Source organism: Stenella coeruleoalba, assembly GCF_951394435.1.
Source record: "Stenella coeruleoalba genome assembly, chromosome: 2".
Classification (NCBI taxonomy): domain Eukaryota; kingdom Metazoa; phylum Chordata; class Mammalia; order Artiodactyla; family Delphinidae; genus Stenella; species Stenella coeruleoalba.
Genome location: NC_137147.1, coordinates 141232597 through 141251255, shown reverse-complemented (window position 1 = coordinate 141251255; position 18659 = coordinate 141232597). Strand labels below are relative to the sequence as shown.

Here is an 18659-nt window from a genome sequence, read left to right as displayed (position 1 = left end):
GAGGGTAGACCCAGCAACTAGAAAGTGACAGGAGAAACCCTAGAAAGGAGAGAGCCACAAGGAGGAAGCCCCATATTCTTTGTAAAATCTCTGCCCAAACTTCTGCCCCCTGAATTACACGTGTACAGGGCAGGTTCCAAGCAGTCCAGCAAAGGCTGAAAATATGAACTTTCAGAGTTTGGAAAACTGAGTTTAACCAAGTTAATTGGCTGCTTAAACAAACAAGCAAACAACAACAACAAAAAATCTGGAGGAACACAAGAGAATTCAGTCTCTACAGTCTCTGCTGTTCATAACGCCCAGAATACAATTCAAAATTACTAGACACATTAAAGAAACTAGAAGATTGTACCTCTGTAAGAAGCAGTCAAGGAAGACCAACCCTGAGATGACCCAGATGTTGGAATTGGCAGACAAGGATTTTAAAGCAGCTATTACATCTATGCTCAGTGTTTCACAACAAGTTACTAGCAAAACCCGCAAAGAAAACCAGGACTTTGGCCTTCCAGCATAGAGCAAGTTTCCCCATCCACATTTCTGTCCACCATGATTCCTGCATAACCTCGAAGAGTGACCAGGCCCACAAAGAGGAAGCAAAAATATCTGGAAACATCACAGAGGCTCAGAAACTACGCAACGGGCCTACCAGGTAGCCTCTCTCTCACTCCCTCACTGACCCTTCATCTGCTGAATTTTCACCCCTCAAATAACAAAGCTACCTTGCCTGTATCTAATACCTCACTTTTCCCCACTTTCCCCTGCTCTTTTCGCAGTATTTGCACATCCCTGACCCTGCAGGTAGGTAGGGCGAGGATCATTACACGTTTGATGAGTATACAGGGAGTCCCAAAATAGAGTGACTTGCGCAGGGTCATCCAAGAAAACATGTTTTCTCTTCCTTCCTCTCCTGTCTCTCTGGTGCCATGAGGGCATGGCATGATTTCCAGGAGGACTGCAGACAAGGAGGCAGAATTCCCACGTGCAGTCGTTCAGATGGAGTGCTTCCCATGGGCAGCCTGGCCAAGGCGCCAAGAGGTGCTGGTCTATAGCCTGCACCCTGTTCTCCAAGCCGGGTACGCTGCACGGGGCTACATGTGCTCTGACGGGGGCCCTCTGAGGTTGGATCTCCCCCAGAAGCAGACCCTGAGGCAAGGATTCAAAAGCAAGTAGCTTATCTGGGAGATGATCCTAAGAAGCACTGGGAGGGGTGTAGTAAAATGAGACAGGAAAGTAAAGGCAGCCAATTCAGGGTGTACTTTTGAGCAGCTGTGGGTGACTGAGGTTCCATCCCACTGGGGACCACAGATATGTGCAGAACACGCCTCAGAGCTGGGTAAGGAACTTCTTACCCTAAGGGTAAGGAAGCTAGCGTATTCTTCCACTAACTCCCCATCTGTCATTGGGTGAGGGATGCCCTCCAAGGGCAGTAATTCTCTAGCACTTCTAGCCTGCCCTGCCCATAAGCCGCTCTGACTATAAAGAAGCCCTCAGCAGAGCCTCTCCCGTGAGTACCAAGGGTGGGTACCAAGGGGATGCAGGCGGTGCACTGACTCCATCTGCTAGGGGGGCAGGAAGGTGAGCCTGAGGGCCTGCCTCTTTCCCCCCACTCACCATCTGAGAGAGGTACTCACCGATGCCTGGTACACTTGAACCAGTTGAGGATGTCTGTGCATCGCGTGTAGTAGATCTGATCAAAGGGGTGTGCGTACGATTCCTGGACGGTCACGGCATAGCTGAGAACCGGACAGGAGATGGAAGCTGTGGTCAGCCCTTGGGAGGCAGAGCTGATATTCAGGATGGGGTCTCCCTCCCCAGGGCAGCCAGGCCCCACAGCCAAGTGTCCAGGGGCTCCAACCCCCCCACCCCAACCCCACTCTCCTCCTCCTGCCCTGGGTACTCTCCGCATTCAAACCTCCCTGACTCCAGGCTAGATCCAGGGCACACCCCTTACTGTCCTGTGGCCCAGCTCGCTTTCCGAAGTTCTGGTTCATTTGTTCATTTAACAGAGAATGAATAAAGGAGGGTTTCCATTTATTCTGTGTGGCTCTGGAAGGCCCAAAGCTAGTATGTTTTAAAATACTTAATGTTTGCTCAGATCGTTATGGTCTTCAGAGCACATGCATGGAAGCTGATCTTTGCAGCAACTCTATGAAATAAGTGGTCCCATTTTACAGATGAAGAAATGAAGGCCTAGAGGCAGCTTGTCCAGGCCACACAGCTGGTACCAATAACTGTTAATATTTGAACGCCCTGTGTTAAATGTTTTAAGCCCTCTTAATCCTCACACAATCTTTTTTTTTTAATTTCTCATTATTATTTTTTGGCTGCGTTTGATCTTCATTGCTGCACGTGGGCTTTTCTCTAGTTGTGGCGAGCAGGGGCTACTCTTTGTTGCAGTGCGCAGGCTTCTCATCGTGGTGGCTTCTCTTGTTGCGGAGCACAGGCTCTAGGCAACCTGGCTTCAGTAGTTGTGGCTCACGGGCTCAGTAGTTGTGGTTCACGGGCTCTAGAGCGCAGGCTCAGTAGTTGCGGCGGGCGGGCTTAGTTGCTCCGCGGCGTGTGGGATCTTCCTGGACCAGGGCTCGAACCCGTGTCCCCTGCATTGGCAGGTGGATTCTTAACCACTGCGCCACCAGGGAAGTCCCCTCACGCAATCTTATAAGGTAGGTGGTGGCACTGTTATCCTCATTTTACAGATGAGGGAACTGAGCATCAGAGACGTTAAGTGACTTCCCCAAGGTCACCCATTACCCTCTGCTTTATTATGTCTCTAGTATAGCTGGGGATGCAACGAGGACATGCCCCTGGACCTCCTGATTGAAGTGGTATCTTGTTACCTGCCTGTTAACTGTAAACCTGGACCAGGGGGTAGAAGCCACAGGGAAGCAGCTCCCAGCTTCATCAAAATAAGCCTTTCCACCTGCCCGTGCTGGCAGGAGAGGTATGCAAAGGCAGTCAGGCCAGGGTGTAAAGTGAGGACTCACACTTCCTATGTAGGCTGGGAGAGGACCTCTGCTGAGATTTTAGGGATTAATTTTTATGTCAGTTGGTATTATTCAGTGTTTTTCCCCAGAAGGCTCACTCACTTGGTCCAGATGGCCAGGTCCAGGCTATAAAAGCCCGTCTGCTTTGCCTGAGAAAACTGTCGGTTTACTTGCAGGGGGGCTGGGGCAGGCCAGCCCCCCGAGTGGGTCTCTATCAGGCTCTCTGCTGCCAGAAATGTCAAAGGTCTAGAATTCAGAAAGAGGAAGCCAGGAGCAGTCAGCAATGCACATGTACTCAGGGTGGTGGGAAATTCTGTTTCTCTGAAGCACGGAGGATGTGAGAAGGGTCCTTGCTGAGCCTCTACCAGCCGGCACATCAGAGATGTGCGTCAGAGGCACATGTCTATGCAGACATGGCCTGAACCCATTTCATCTCCAGGCTTGGAGAAACTGAGCTCGACACCCGCCCCTGGCGTCCCAAAGCCCCTTCCAACTCTGAAAATCTATGACCCTGGGCTCCTGCATCTCTACTGAGTCTCTCACTTAGAGGCAGGCTAAGAGTACAGGGGCTCTGGGTCAAGTTTGAACCCTGTCACTTGTTAGCAGCCTGTCCTTAGATATAATACTTAGCTGGTATAAGCTTCCATTTCCTTACCTGTAAACCTATGATAACTATTACCAGGGACTTCATATCATTATTGCAAGGATTAGGATGGCAGTGATAGCGTCTGTCTCTCAGAGTGGTGGGAAGGTAAAGCAAGATAACACAGGTACAATGCTCAACACAAGATAATACACATAAAATGCTTAACAGGTACACTGTCAGTGTCTAATAGATGCTGGCCATCATCATTATATGACTGGCAGTGACACACCTCCTTGCCAGGCACTGAGGGATAGTTCCTCCCTGACCATGATACGGGATGGGGAGAAAGACCACACACAGACCAGACTCCCTGCCTTTGTTAAGCACCTGGGGGAATCAGGCACCCCTTGTAGCACAGACAGGGACAGTGGGTGCTCAGAGAAAGGGCAACAGCCCAACAGAGACGGTGGGGAGGGTGTCATGGGGAACAGATCCAGCTCTGCAGGGGTGCCCTGAGCCCAGCGAGTCAAGCAACCAGAACTTGAACCAACTCCAAGTCCCCGGGTGCAGCGTGTGCCCCTGGGTTCATAGCTGGGTGGTTTAACACGCTCATTTGCCAACATGCTAACGAGGGGCCAGATTAATCTTGTAAAGCTGGGCTTTGCTAGCCAGGGGAGGTCCTTCTGCTGGGTTTTATGGTGGAGGGGCGTAATTAACGAGGAGCCATCCAGAAGCACTAATCCAGCTGGGAAATTCTCCCTAAGCGGTCTCCGGGGACCAGGGTGTGTTTCTGGAACGACACAGACTAGACTCATCTGCGTGTAGATGGCAATGGAGCTCAGCTGGAAGAGCCAAGAAGGAGGAGGCGCCTGGTGGCACAGGGCATCACACAAGACCTCCTCCCTAGGGGCAGGAGGAGCCCCAGACCTCCTCTTAGCTGCTGGAATCTCTCCTTGTCCTCCCATCAAAGCAGTAACTTCAGCTGACAGCCCGAACAGCCTGAAACGCCGGCTCAGTGCAGGTTCGGATCAGAATATTTCCACATTCCAAATGTATTCATGTCGGGCAGGTTTAGAAAATTAGTGAGTTTGGTTTAAGTTTGAACTGATCCACTGGTGCAAATGGCGCTCAGAGAAAAGGGAAGTCAGGGTGGGCCCTACCATCAGGGAAGGCTTCCTGGAGGAGAGGTTGGAGGCACTGGGAAAGGCAGAGGTGAGCAGACGGGAAGGAGGCGTTCCAGAAGCCGGGATACAGCACAGACTTCGGCACGAAGCAACGGAGTCCCAGCTGGGAAAGGTGGATGAGACGGGGATTGCTGAGACTGAAGTCTGCAAACCAAAGACTCATGTGGGAGTCACCTGCTTTCTCCCTCACCCACTGGGAAATAAAGGTTTACATTCACCAAAACTAGAAGAGGTAAGGGGCCTGGATCACCACAGAATCATGTGGAAAGCTTATGAAAACTGCATATGCCTAGGCTCTACCCCAGACCTACGGAATCAGAGTCTCTGCGGAGAGGACCCAAGAGAATCTGCTTTTCACCAGCACTTCAGGGTGCCTGATGTGCAGTAAAGTCTGTGATAACTGTTCCTGCAAAGCTGGAGTTGTCAACAAGGAAGACAATAATTGAGCTTCATGGTCCGCAAAGCCCTTTCATGAAACTGGTGCCTCGATCATCCAACAAGCCTGTGAGGCAGGGGTAGCGATTCTCCCCACTTTACAGAGGCAGAGGTAGGCTCCGAGTGGTTCAGAGACATCCCCAAAGTCACAGGGCTAACAGACGGAAAACTCCAGACTGGTGTGAACCAAGGTCTCATCACTGATCTCGTGTTCTTCCCACTTCACCGAAAAGGAGCACGCTGGTGGCAACGCTGCCTTCCGCTCCAGCCTCAACTCTGTCGGGACCCCTCATGGAGCACGCGGTCACTGGAGACCACGCTGGTGTGGGCACCATCCCTCTGCCTCCCAGCCAGTCCCGCCAGGCCCTGGGTGAGGGGACTTTCCCTGCCGTGGGGCTGGGGCATTCACCCTCACAGGCATGGAGCACGGCCCTCCCCACTCACCTGCCCTCCTCCACCATCCGCTTCCCCCATCGGGCGCTCATCTTAATTTTATTTATTTGATTTATTAACATCTAAGTGACAGAGTCATCCTGGTCAGCATGGTCAATCAATTCCAGGGTATAATTTGGTTTTTCCTGATTGGGTCTCTGGTCACTGTCTTTCCGCTCACCAAAATCGATACTTTCACCTTGTGCTTCAAAGTCAGGCCATCTGCAGAGCCCCGGCCTGTTCCCCCTGGACCTAGTGCCGCAGCCAGAATGCAGCTGCCCTTCCCCTGTCAGCCCTCTCTAACCCCACCAGATCAGAAGCAGCAGGGCCCCCTCACCTACCCTGCTCGGGGCAGGCTGCCGGCTGCCCTGCACATCTGAGCTGCTGCATCATTGCCAGTCCTGGGAGACCAGGAAGGCATCGTGGCACTGGAGCACAACTCATCTGGACCCCAGTCTCTCACTGCACCCCGCCTGTCTGGGGATGGGCACTGAGCCTCTCTGGGCCTCTACTTCCTCATCTGTAAAATGGCTGTAAGTGCAAATGCAGGGAGGAATACTGTCAACTACCAGACCGCATCATTCACGTTGCCTGTCACTCAACGCCCCCACCCTGACCCCCAGAGCACTGAGTCTCAGACAGAATCTACACAGCTTTGGCCCACCTTTCAGCATCTGTGCTGTGTCCCCAGCTGGACTGCAGGCCCTTGGTGGACAGCTTCCGTACCTCCTGCCTCTGCTTTTGTCCCAACAGTGCCAAGCCCAGGGTGAGGCCCCGAGGGAGTGCCTGGCTGTCCAAGAACCGCATCTTACCTCTCCCAGTGGCTGCACACGTTGGGGTCCTCGGGGTTGAGGGAGAGGACGGTTTGCAGGAGGGAGCAGACAAGGAGCCCTGCCACCGAGAGCGCCATCCTGGGCCCTGCGCGGGAGAACAGAGGAGGCAGCGTCATTAATCAGACCGTCTTCCCAGGCATCTGTTTGGGGCCATGACTCCTCGCGTGAGGCGGCGGAAGGGGCTCGCTAAGCTGCGAAGTTTCCCATCGTCATCGTGTAACGAGCAGCTGATATTTCACGCTTGCAGGCTTTGACTAACACCGTAACACTTCACCACTTCTGAGTAACCGGGCAGTGGGAAGGCTGAGTCAGGGAAACACTGAAATTTTAGGCCAGAGCTTCTGAAAGTTTTTTTGGTTCATGGACTTTGAGAATCTAATGAAAGTTACAGACCTTCTCCCCCACAAAATGCACACACGCACGATACTTGGCTGTGATTTCAGGGTGCCCTCAGGCCCCTGAGCCCATCCTTGGACCAAGAACCCCTGATCTTCTACCTTAAGGACAACACCCTCCCCCTGTCCCTTCTCCCTCATGTGCTTTGCCCATTCACTTCCTCTCTCTACTCCCTCCTTCAATGAAGACAGAGAAAAAAGGTGTCTGGTATGGCCCTGGGGACAGGTAAGCTGAGAAAACCCTTCTTAGCAGCTCTGGTCCAACAAGCCACCCAGAAGGCTGGTCCTTGCTTTTCTTGTTCCCATGGGCTATCAGCCACTGACACCCAGGGTGATGCTTCTCTGCATGTCATACCAAACCGGGGGCGAAGGGCTTGGATAGCCTGGTAAGGGGCTTTGAGGAATCAGCTTGTAGAGTCTGATCCTGGCCCCTGAAGTGACAGCCCGAGTCAGGGGTTAAGTGGGCCTCCACAGCTACCAAGCCCCTTGGTCCTTGAATTGAGGATTCCCCAACCAAGGGCTCCTCATAGAGGCAGAGAACCATTAAGGTGGGAGCGGCTGAAATGACCTCCGAGACTCCGTCCTGTCCGGGACTCCGTGGTCCTACAGCCTTAGAGAACTGCCCAAGGGTTCCCACCTGGTGAGGGTGCAGGGGGCCCCAGAGCCACCCCCAGGGGCCCTGCAATTCACGTGTGCTGAAACATCAGCTACAGACTGAACAAACACTATGACTCAGAAAGATAGCACTATATTTCCCGTGTTCACAGATGCGATCGTGATTTGCTTAAAAGCTTTACTGAATTCAAAGGACCTTTTATTCTCAATCAGCCACATTAAAAAAAAGCAGCTTCTAACAACTGGGGGCAGGGATGGTATAGAAACTCTTTTGACATTGGAAAGGGGTCCCCAGGATTGAAACGGTTGAGGATTTCTAGTCCATTGACCTGGAGTTTACCGACGAGAAGCACCTTCTTGGAGACAAGGAAGCGTAACATGGATGTCGCACACGCCCCCATTTGTACTCCGAGGGAAGCTAAGTGGAGCGCCTGCCTTTGTGAAAGGTTAAACTCTCCCCTCCCAGCCCCAATAATTTCCTTGTTAAACTCTTTCTCAGCAGCTCCTTCAAAGATAAACAAATTGTCACAAATTCTGTGTAACCATGGGGGTCCAAATGATGATTAATGAGGTTTTTCTGTCTGAGATCTGGAAATAATCTGGCTAAGTGGATTCTGAAAATCGGTTAAGAAAGAGAAAAGCAATTCTGGTGCTTCTGCACAATTTGCAGTCTGGGAGTTGCAAGCCACAGCCGCTCCTAACTCCCCCATACGCTCACCCCACCGGCCCCCAGGCCTCGGAGGCCCCACGAGCACCTGGACAGAGGGCGCCGCACTCACTGGACCCTACACAGCGCTAGGGCTGCCGGTCATTTCAACACATTCTCCTCAAAGAGAAGGCGAGACCTTCACCTTTGGGAGGGGCAAGAGCCTGCCCAAGACATGGCATTGAGTTTGGAGGATGGGCATCTTCTTCCAGGTGAGGGTTGGGCTGATCAGACATCAAATAAATCAAGTAACGAAATAAACGAAGGGACGGCAGCGCTGAAAGGCATAAAGTCTGAACGTAAACTGCAGAGAATGCCTCATCTTGATTCTCTCCACGGCCCTGTCTCGTTACTTTGGCCACTCCTGTAATCTCCAGCATTCTCCCGAGAGGACCCCCTGGCCACATCTTCAAACTTATGAAGCTTAGAATATCAAAGGGTGAGGCCACCTGGACTAGAGGAGACTGTGCCTCTGGCCCCTTTTAATCCTTGTGATGGAAGAGGGGTGGCAGATGGAGGTAACCTAGGATCGCGGCTATAATTTGGGAGATCTGCTGAAATCTTTGTGAAAACCTTTCTCTCTGAGTCAGATCTGGACAGGACAGTTTGGCTGACTCCCACTGGGCGGTGAGATACCTGGGCACCAGGGCACAGAGAGGGTAACAGGTGTGTGGATAAGCACACAGGAGGTGGAAATGGATGCGGGAGCACAGGACACCGCCAGCCAGGTGGCATCTACACAGTCTGAGGCCTCACTCCTCCGTTACTGTGTGTGTGTCAAGGCTGCCGAGCAGGGAATGCTCCCCAGGACTCACCCCCAAGCCTCGATCAGCCCTGTCACCAGCATTCACAAAGTTCGCCATCTGAGGCCAAGTCCACCTCTGTGGTGGTGTGGTCGGGGGAGAAAGATGTCGGCCTGTGGGTGGAAGAGGTGACTCCCCTAGGACCCCCTCAGCCCTCAGAGTTTTTCTTTGAAGCGGCCAGTCTAAAAGATGCAACCTTATCACCCATCCCTCCTCCCCAGTCAGGCTGGCCCCATCTCCTGCTCTTTCTCTCTACCAAGCCTCGCTCACACGGCTCCCCTGCCCTCAGTGCCCTTCTTCCTCAACTCTGCACATCCAGACACCTGCCACGCCAGGTCCAGCTCAGGCCCCAGCCCCGCTCCCCCCGCCGCTGCAGGGCTTGGCACCTACCGCAAGCCAGCACACTACACTCATGTAGCTTCCAGCCCGGCCAGCCGGTCCAGCGCTCATCACCTCCCATCTTGCCCTGACATCCTTCCCAGCAGATTGACTTCATCTTTCCGATGTGTCCGTAAATGCTTGGAGGCTGGGGTCAAGTCCTAGTCTGTTGCCAGTCAGTTCCTTTTGGGAACTGATCTTAGAAAATGTGTTTCTACTTGTCTCCGACACTTCACTGAGGTGGAGTGAAGAGCAGCCAGAAAGGAGCCGTCCCCACCTGGGGGCAACTCATAGTCATTAACTTTAATGGGGCTTCCCGGGCTCTCTCTCTCTGAGGACAGATCCCAAAGACATATACTTCTGAGATGACTGAGGGAAAATCAATCCCGCCGCGGTGCTTATTAGGCCGACTCTATACGGAGTAACAGAGGTTAACACAGCAGTCACCATCTGACTTGGGGCATTAATAATTAAATAGGGCTTCCCTGGTGGCGCAGTGGTTGAGAGTCCGCCTGCGGATGCGGGGGACGCGGGTTCGTGCCCCGGTCCGGGAAGATCCCACATGCCGCGGAGCGGCTGGGCCCGTGAGCCATGGCCGCTGAGCCTGCGGGTCCGGAGCCTGTGCTCCGCAACGGGAGACGCCACAACAGTGAAAGGCCTGCGTACCGAAAAAAAATAAAATAATAATAATAATGAAATAAGAAAATGCCCTGGTTTCACTTCAGAGGAAGAGAGCATGTAAGTAGATCAGCCGGTTCCCTCCCCTCTGACCCACGCTCCTTGCATAGTAAGAAGCAGAGGAAGGGAGTGACATTCCGGAGGTGGAGAAATTTCTTTCCTGACTGGAGGTATGGCTGCTTTACACCTGCTGAACTGGAGGTGAGGCTCACACCTGCCCACAGGTGTAGTCACTCCGCACACCTGGCAGGGCCTGAACTAATCAAACTCCTGGAGCGCCACCTGCCCAGCCCTGGGCTGTGCTTCCAGGACACAAAGAAAGAACACGAGTCAGCTGCAGCCCATTTGCGGAGATGAAAGCAGCAAGCGGTTACGTCCCCCTGGAAGCCCATGGAAAACTTGGTGGAGGGGTGGGACTTAAGGCGCACAGAATACGCAAAGGGAGAGGGCAAATACACGGCATTCAGGGGAAGTACTGCATAAGCAAGCGACTGGAGGCAGGAACGTGCAGGTGGTGCTGGAGGGCCTAGGAGGGTGTGCCCTGAGGGCAGAAGCGGGCAACATGGGAAACTTTGGGAGGCGTTTTCGAAAATTCTGTGCTATGAAGCGCTAGTCCCGGGAGATACTGATAAAAAATCTCCCAGACCAAGATTTCCCTGAGAGGCGACGTTCAGGAAATGCTGCACGCTACGGCCTCATCTTAAATATCCACACTGTATCTGAGCAGACCTTAGGCTCTGGGAAGACCCAGAGTAAAGAGACCTGTTTGTTTCACCCAGTCTTTCCCACAGAACTTTCTAGGGAGCTCTGTAGCAGCAGACTTCTTCAGGATACTGGTCTGGTAAACTCTGCTCCTCTCCATCAACGTCAAGTCTGGAGGAAGTCCTGGTCCTGCCAACGTGCATCCTTAGAGTTCGTATCCAGTTGTTTACGCTAACACCCGAGGGCCTTCTGGGCCTGGCACCTGGTGTTAAAGGGACTCTGCCACTGGGTATTAAAGACACACTGACATCAGAGCAAAGGACCCCTCCTCCTAGCCTGGGCCTTCTGTCCTGGCCTGGGTCGGCCCTGCAGGCTGAGCAGACCTTACAGATGGCAGCATCCTCTGAAGGTCCTGCCTTCTGCTGGGGGCCCCGCCAGCACCAGCACCTGTAGAGTCCAGCTTGTCTCTCTGATGGCAACACACACCTGGCCAGACACCAGCTGCTCACATGAAGCAAGATGCATAAAACTGGGGCAGAGGGCAGACAGACAAACAGATGGCCTCTGCCCCAGGATCAGTCGTGATGACCTCATGGTGCATCTGTGCAAAAATCTCCCCCATCTGCTTTGCTTCCACCACCTGCCTAGTCCTCCTGACTGTGCCAAAAATCTTGGACACTGGAGCCTGGTCCGTGTGGCTGGAACCTGCTCTCTGTCCATCCCAGTCTCCTCTAGGGAGCCCTTCCTTCTCAACAACTTTGCATTGGCAGCAGGAGTGGTCAGGCACTATTTTGTGGGTCCTGGGAGGTTTCCAGTCACAACGCTGGGGATCGATTGGTAGTGGCTGCTTGGAATGCTCTCCTGAGGGGAACATGCCATGATTGATTAGTAATGCCTCTCGTGAGCACTGGATGGGAGAGGGACACACGGGTGCCATGCACTTGTCATCCCTGTCTTACATTGCTGAACGGTTGTTTTAACTTTGGAAAGCGCTCCTCTCCTATATGAACCACCTGGATGTGGCCTCAGCTCTTCCCTCTGGGCCTTAGATCCTGCCCATCATTTTCCTTCCCTTTGTACGACACCAGCAAAACACACTTCTCGAGGGCAGGGGTTTTGGTCTATTGTGTTCATTGACATCCCCAGAACCCAGACCATTGCCTGTACAGAGAGGGGGCTCAATCCATCTCTGTCGACTCCACAAATTGTTCACTCTACAGCCAACCACCCACCCCGACCTCTCAGCCGTCCCGAACCTCAGGATCACCCACAGGATTGCCTGTGTCTGTCTTGACAGAGGCCACCAAAGACCTGTCCTGAGAGCAGGTCTTACCGTATGGGGCACTCCACCCTGCACTGACCTTGCACCGCAGAGACACCAATCTGTTGGCGATGGATACAGTGGGCACCGTGACACCCTGAGAGCGATTCAAAGACTCCTGCCTGGGCCACCCCGCCAACACCGGGGTATATCTGTTCCAGGAACCAGCACAAGGCGGGCATTGAAGCCCACTCAATAGCTCAAGCTGCAATGGGGGACTGACTGGTGTTCCGAGAGCCTCATGAAAAGGCGCATTCAGGCTCGGGAAGCAGACGAAGCAAACCCCAAACAGGCACTGATAAAGCAAACATCTCACATTCCTCCCGGCATGCGGGTGTACAGAGAGAGATTTCTATCTTCTATTTATAGAATACACGCACACACACACACATACACACACACACACACACACTCCTCTGTTTTTTCCTGAATAAAACAAAAAAGCCAAGTTTGCACTCAGTGGGGCAAATGCCAAGGTTATCATCCTGTCTAGTGGACCTTCCCCTTCATCTTCCCACTGTTCTCTCAGCTGGCTCCCAGTCCCCAAGCCCCTCTCTGTTTACTGGCCTTGCTGGGGGTCTGATTAGTGCCAGAGGAGAAGAGAAGCAGCGATCAGCCCATAATTAAGAGGCTTCACCCTTCGCCTTGATCAAGCCTCCTGCCCTCCAGCAATCCCACCAGGGGCCGGGCTTATGTTGAATGCTTCCTAATCTCCCTGCACCTAAAAAAAAAAAAAAAAAAAAAAAAAAGTTAAAAAAATAGATCCATAGCTCTCAATCTCCAAAAGAGTGATTCCCTGACCGCAGAAGCACAGCAGAAATTCCCAGCGTCAACACGGAGGCCCCGCCAGGTGCCTGCCCACTGGGATAAAACAGGGGATTGGAGTCACCTCCTGAGACATGGTAAACGTCCTCGTCCCCAGGCTCCACCAAACTGATAAATTCTGCTTTCTCCTTGGCCGGGAAAGCCTCAGGCTGCAAACCCTGAAAATGGTACCACGGAGGCCTGCAGTGCCCATGAATCAGGGTCAGAAGACCGTCCTGCCCCTGTGCCCTCAAGTCCTGCAGAGAACAAGTGGCCCTGACATTAGGCTCGGAGAGAAATCACAGCCTATCCCCAGGGCAGGGGAGCGGGGAGGGGGAGCGGACAGAGGTGTAGAAACCAACAAATTCATGAAGCACCCGCCTCCCTCCCCCATTATGTGCAACCCCTGGGCTCTGAGCCCTCAGCCCTCCCGTTCCCAGGCAGGCAGCAGCTGCGCCCCCAGCCTCCAGCCCCTCTGAAGACGAAGGGAGAAAACTTATCTGTGTTCTTAGGCCATTTCATTTCTCACAGAGCGATTATCTCCATCTTTCCATTTCTTTGCAAATCAGGGTACACTCAGCCGGCGTGGCCAAACCAGAGGCTGCCTGTGCCCTCACCAACCCAGCCCACTCCGGGCCTGCTCTGCTCCCTTCTCCCACCCTCTCCCAGGGCTGTGGGGTTCTCTGAACTATGGGAACCCCACATGCCCTGGCATTAAATCATGGCCGCATCCACAAAACCCTCATAGACAAGTCAGTCACTCAGGGCCATACAGCCCCAGCCCCATGGGGATTAGTCCCCATTCCCACTTGCTCTGCAAAAAAACATTTCTAAAACCACAAGATGCAACCACAGATGCCCAGATGGGAAAAGAGCACTGAGGGTTGGGGCCCTGTAGAGTGACCCATCACCGGGTCAAGCCTCCCCACTGTGCTGAGCTGCGAGGATGAACAGCTGGACAGCAAGCCACGTGGTACCAGAACTGGCACCTGGACAGACCTGGGAGCATCACCTGTCAACACCTCATCCCACAGGAGGGCAAACTGCCCCCAGGTGACTTCAAGGTCACATGACACATTGGTGGCAGGGCTCATGGAAGGCAAAAGCAGAGCTGGACTGACATGGATTCAAATTCTGACTCCACCGTACTGGCTACTTAACCTGGATAAAGTCATTTACCCGCTTTGGGGCTGTTTCACAGCAATCAGGTAAGACCAACTTCACAGGGCTGTTAGGATAGCAAATGAGTCAGCAGGTAAAGTGCTTGGTCCAGAATCTGACACACAGAATGTGCTCAATAAAATATTAGTTTCCTGCTGACTCCTATTCCGCCCCCCACCCCCATCTCCAAGACCCTTCCAACTCTCTAATTCTGAATTCTAGAATTTGTAAGGAGCTGGGTAAATATTGCTGGAAAAATCCTCTGCTGGAAAGTCTAGGCTTGGCTATATGTATTTGGTGACTCCAGGGTGAGTCTTAAATGTACAATTACCAAGATGGTCTCATCTTTCATCCATCTTTCCGGCAAACATTTATTGAACACTTGCCAGTCATTGGACACAAAGACAACTCAGGCAGGTCCTGCCCCAAGACCCCAAACACCTGCTGGAGGGTGTGTGGGAATGGCTGTGAGAGGGCAGTGGACCCAGGACGTGGCTTAATTCAAAGCACTGAGGCCTTTGCCCGGCAGGAAGCCTCAGGCAAATGTGATGGGATATCAGAGACCTCTGCTGGAATTGATGCATACCATCCCCACAGGTCCCCCCACATGTTGAATCCGGCCCATCTCCATACCAGTTGCCTCTGGACCCACTCTTGATCAGGGCTGCCTCCTCTGAAGGTGGGCAGCTTGTCCAGCCTCCCGGCTCTACTCTGTCAGGACTCAGAGCAGCTACACTTCCTCTCTCCCTTGGGTCTTCCCTCCTGAGTTCCAGCTCAGTTCAGGAGCAGCTCAGCTTTCCGTGGCCCCATTCTTCTCTCTGCCTGCCAAGTCATTAACTTGCTGTGTGACTTGGGACAGGTTGCTTTCCTTCTCTGAGCTTCACTCTGCTTGTTCCAGAGGCTGGGGTCAGACTGTACCATCTCCTGGACTCTTCCAGCTCTACAAATTTACCTCCAGCATGTCTCCCTTCCCTGCCCTTCCCCTCCTCACATTCTTCTCTCTCTTCACCCCCACATTGGGTTTGCCCCATCTCCCAGCAGCAAGAAGATAAAGCAGCAGAGGCAGGAGAACTGGATTCTAGGTTTGGATCGTGGAGAACTCATTTCACTGCTCTGAGCCTCCTTATCCTCTCTGACTACATGGGAAGGATGAGAGAACGACCTGTTCTTGTGAGGATGAAACTGCAGCCCAGCACTGGAAATGCAGGTGTCAGTGGCATTGTGAGGGCTGGGACCCTAAGTTCCTGCCTACCTCTCTGTCCAATCTTCAGCACCCCTTTGAAGACCGGCCTCTTGTCTCGTGCTCTAGTCCAGCCTAGGGCCCACATCAGAGCAGCCTCTGCCCCATCACACCTTGGGGACCTCTTCTCACCAGTCAGGAGCTAAACAGGACGGCGTGGTTGTCAGTCTACAGACTAGGGCAGCCTCTCCAGGTTTCCTTCTGGAACCTTCTGTATGTATCTAGGCCAGGAGAATCTGAAGCCAGACACCAACAAAGCCTGAGGGTCCTACACCTGTGCATTGGTTGTGGAAATGGGCATCGGTGTGTCCTAGAAAGCCGCTTGGCAGTATATAACAAAATGTTTTAATCTACATCTTTAACCCAGCATTCCATTTCTGCAATTTAACCTTTAAAAATTGACCAAGGTCAAGGATAGGTTCAAGAATGTTACGTCATGTCTTAATAAAGAGATACTTATTTCAGCAGCATTGAAACAACCTGAATGCCTAAATCAGTAGTGTCCTTGCTAAATAAATCCCACCATGTACACAAAACAAAATATTATGCAAACATTAAAGATACTGACGTGTGGGAAAATATGGAAGCCTATACACTGGAGCATTAATAGTGGTCATCTGTAAGGGGAAGGGAACAGAGAAACATCACAGGACTTGTGCTTTTTTGTTTGTTTGTTTGTTTGTTTTTGTTTGTTTTACGCGGGCCTCTCACTGTTGTGGCCTCTCCCGTTGCGGAGCACAGGCTCCGGACATGCAGGCTCAGCGGCCATGGCTCACGGGCCCAGCCGCTCCGTGGCATGTGGGATCTTCCCGGACCAGGGCACGAACCCGCGTCCCCTGCATCGGCAGAAGGACTCTCAACCACTGAGCCACCAGGGAAGCCCGACTTGTGCTTTTTAAGTCAAACATTTTTGTTCTTATATTAGTGTTTCTTACAATGAGCATTATCATCACCTTATCATAAAAGCAAACATATTCTAAGATAATATATGTAAAGTACTCCCACTCCTGGGCATATATACAGAAAAGATGAAAACTAATTCAAAAATATACATGCACCCCAATGTTCACTGCAGCATTATTTGCCAGAGCCAAGATATGGAAGCACCTAAATGTCCATTGACAGAGGAATGGATAAAGAAGATGTGGTTCATATATACAATGGAATATTACTCAGCCATAAAAAAGAATGAAATATTGCCATTTGCAGCAACATGGGCAGACTTCGAGATTATCATACTAAGTGAAGGAAGAAAGACAAACGTCATATGATATCACTTACACGTGGAATCTAAAAAAAATGATACAAATGAACTTACAAAACAGAAATAGACTCACAGACATAGAAAACAAATTTATGGTTACCAAAGGGGGGAGGGGATCAATTAGGAGCTTGGGATTAACAGATACACACTGCTATATATAAAACAGCTAAACAACATCTACTGTATAGCATAGGGAACCATATTCAATATCTTGTAATAACCTACAATGGAAAAGAATCTGAAAATACATATATAGAAAACTGAATCACTTTGCTGTAGGCCTGAAACTAACACATTGTAAATCAATTACACGTCAATTAAAAAAAAGAATAGAAAACAAATTTGTTTTTGAATTTTATTTATTTTTTTATACAGCAGGCTCTTATTAGTCATCCATTTTATACACATCAGTGTATACATGTCAATCCCAATCTCCCAATTCATCACACCACCACCCCCCACCACCCGGACTTTCCCCCCTTGGTGTCCATACGTTTGTTCTCTACATCTGTGTCTCAACTTCTGCCCTGCAAACTGGTTCATCTGTACCATTTTTCTAGGTTCCACATATATGCATTAATATGTGATATTTGTTTTTAATTTAAATTTTTTTTTAAAAAATAGGAAAAAAATACATTAAATAAATAAATAAAAGATGATACACGTAAGTTCACTACCATGGAAAGGACCCTGATATATCATCATGTGAAAAACACAGGTTACAAAGTAGCATGAACGTTACAATCGCATCGTACATGCAGGTGGTACGTGTACTTAGAGCAAACAAAAAAAAAGAAAGACGCCCAGAAGGATGTTAACAAAGGCGTCTGGGGGATGATAATTTAGGTGACTTAACCTTCTTCTCTATACTCTTCTGTCGACACTTTCTATGATGAGCTGGTCAGCTTTTCAATTTAATAAAACCACAATAAAGCTACCTTCATTTTGCAAAAAAAGGCAGGGCCCCTTATCAATGCCCCCATAGCATACCCTCCCCCAGGCCCAGACTCTCCCACATTGCTCCTTGGGGTGCATATTACCAAACAGCAGGGACTTACGAGCCCTGAGCCTGCTACCGCTAGGGACACAGGCCACTTTATGGAGCCTTCCAGGCAGCCCTGGAAGCCGTCAAGCCGGGGCAGGGGTGTGGGTGGGGATTGCCAGAATAACTGAATGGCCTGTGTCCATGCTGTGATTACATCCACGCTGTGATTAAAAACATTATGCCATTTCAAAGACCCCAAACGATCTGATGACACCGAAAATGGATGGATAATGTATAATTTGGTCAGCTCTATCCAGTATAATAAATGAACCAAGTATTCAGATTTTTAAAAGAAAGTTATTGCAGCCCTTTGTCCATGACACTGATGAATCCTGGCTCACAGCCTGGTCAGGTCAGCCCAGGGAGCGTCACCTCACGCCAGCACCTGCTCAGTCCCCGGCATCCCCACAGGCTCTGCTCCTCCAGGGGTAACAAGCACCTGGAACTCTGGTCTCAATTCCTGGGCCCTAACCCCAGCTCTGTCTCTTACCAGTGTGTGACCTTGGGCAGGTCACTTAACCTGTGGGAGCGCCAGCTTCCTCCTCTGTGAAGTGGGAGTAGTAAGAAAACCTGCCTCACAGGGTCCTGAGAGCCAAAGAGATGAGGATTATGAGAAGGGTCTGTAGACAGTAAAACACTGAGTAAAATGTGGGGGCTGGAGAGGGTGTGTGCAGGGAGAGAGAAGGAGTTTCTAAGGATCCTCCAATAAGGACCACCTCCTTGGGGTGGGACACGTCTGCCAGAATGCGGAGAAAGGGACTTAAGATGAATGTCAGTAAGTCTGCAATTTAGCCCAGCCCAGGCCCTGCTGACCCACAGTCTAAGCAAGAGATAATTCCAAGTCTGGAACCAGAAGCCAATTCGGCTGCGCTTCTGGCCTAGGATGGGTCTGACAACATTCTCCACAGTCAAGAGCATTCGTGAAAAATGATTCTTCTGAACTCTGGTTTTCCGGAGGAGCAAGACCTTCCCAAAGGAAGGGGTCACCGAAAGAGCACTGCGGCAGATCAAAATCTATCCTCATCTCCCCAGGTTTCATTTGCAGAACGGCACACGACTCCCAGACTCACCGCGTTCCTGGTCTGGTTATTCA

The 18659-nt window shown here is 51.4% G+C and overlaps 1 protein-coding gene across 6 annotated transcripts in view; it reads right to left on the bottom strand.

The window, feature by feature from the left end:
• MEGF11 (multiple EGF like domains 11) overlaps positions 1-18659 on the bottom strand; it is a gene marked incomplete at its 5' end in the record, with an annotated part of 378890 nt that overhangs the window by 228902 nt on the left and 131329 nt on the right. For 5 of the 6 annotated variants that reach the window (XM_079910943.1, XM_079910941.1, XM_079910942.1 and 2 more), the window contains 2 exons: positions 1632-1733; positions 6434-6539. In XM_079910943.1, the coding sequence (XP_079767069.1) occupies positions 1632-1733; positions 6434-6531 (200 nt within the window). Of the gene's footprint in view, positions 1-1631; positions 1734-6433; positions 6571-18659 lie in introns of those variants that run through there. The other variant, XM_079910945.1, reaches the window with a different exon arrangement.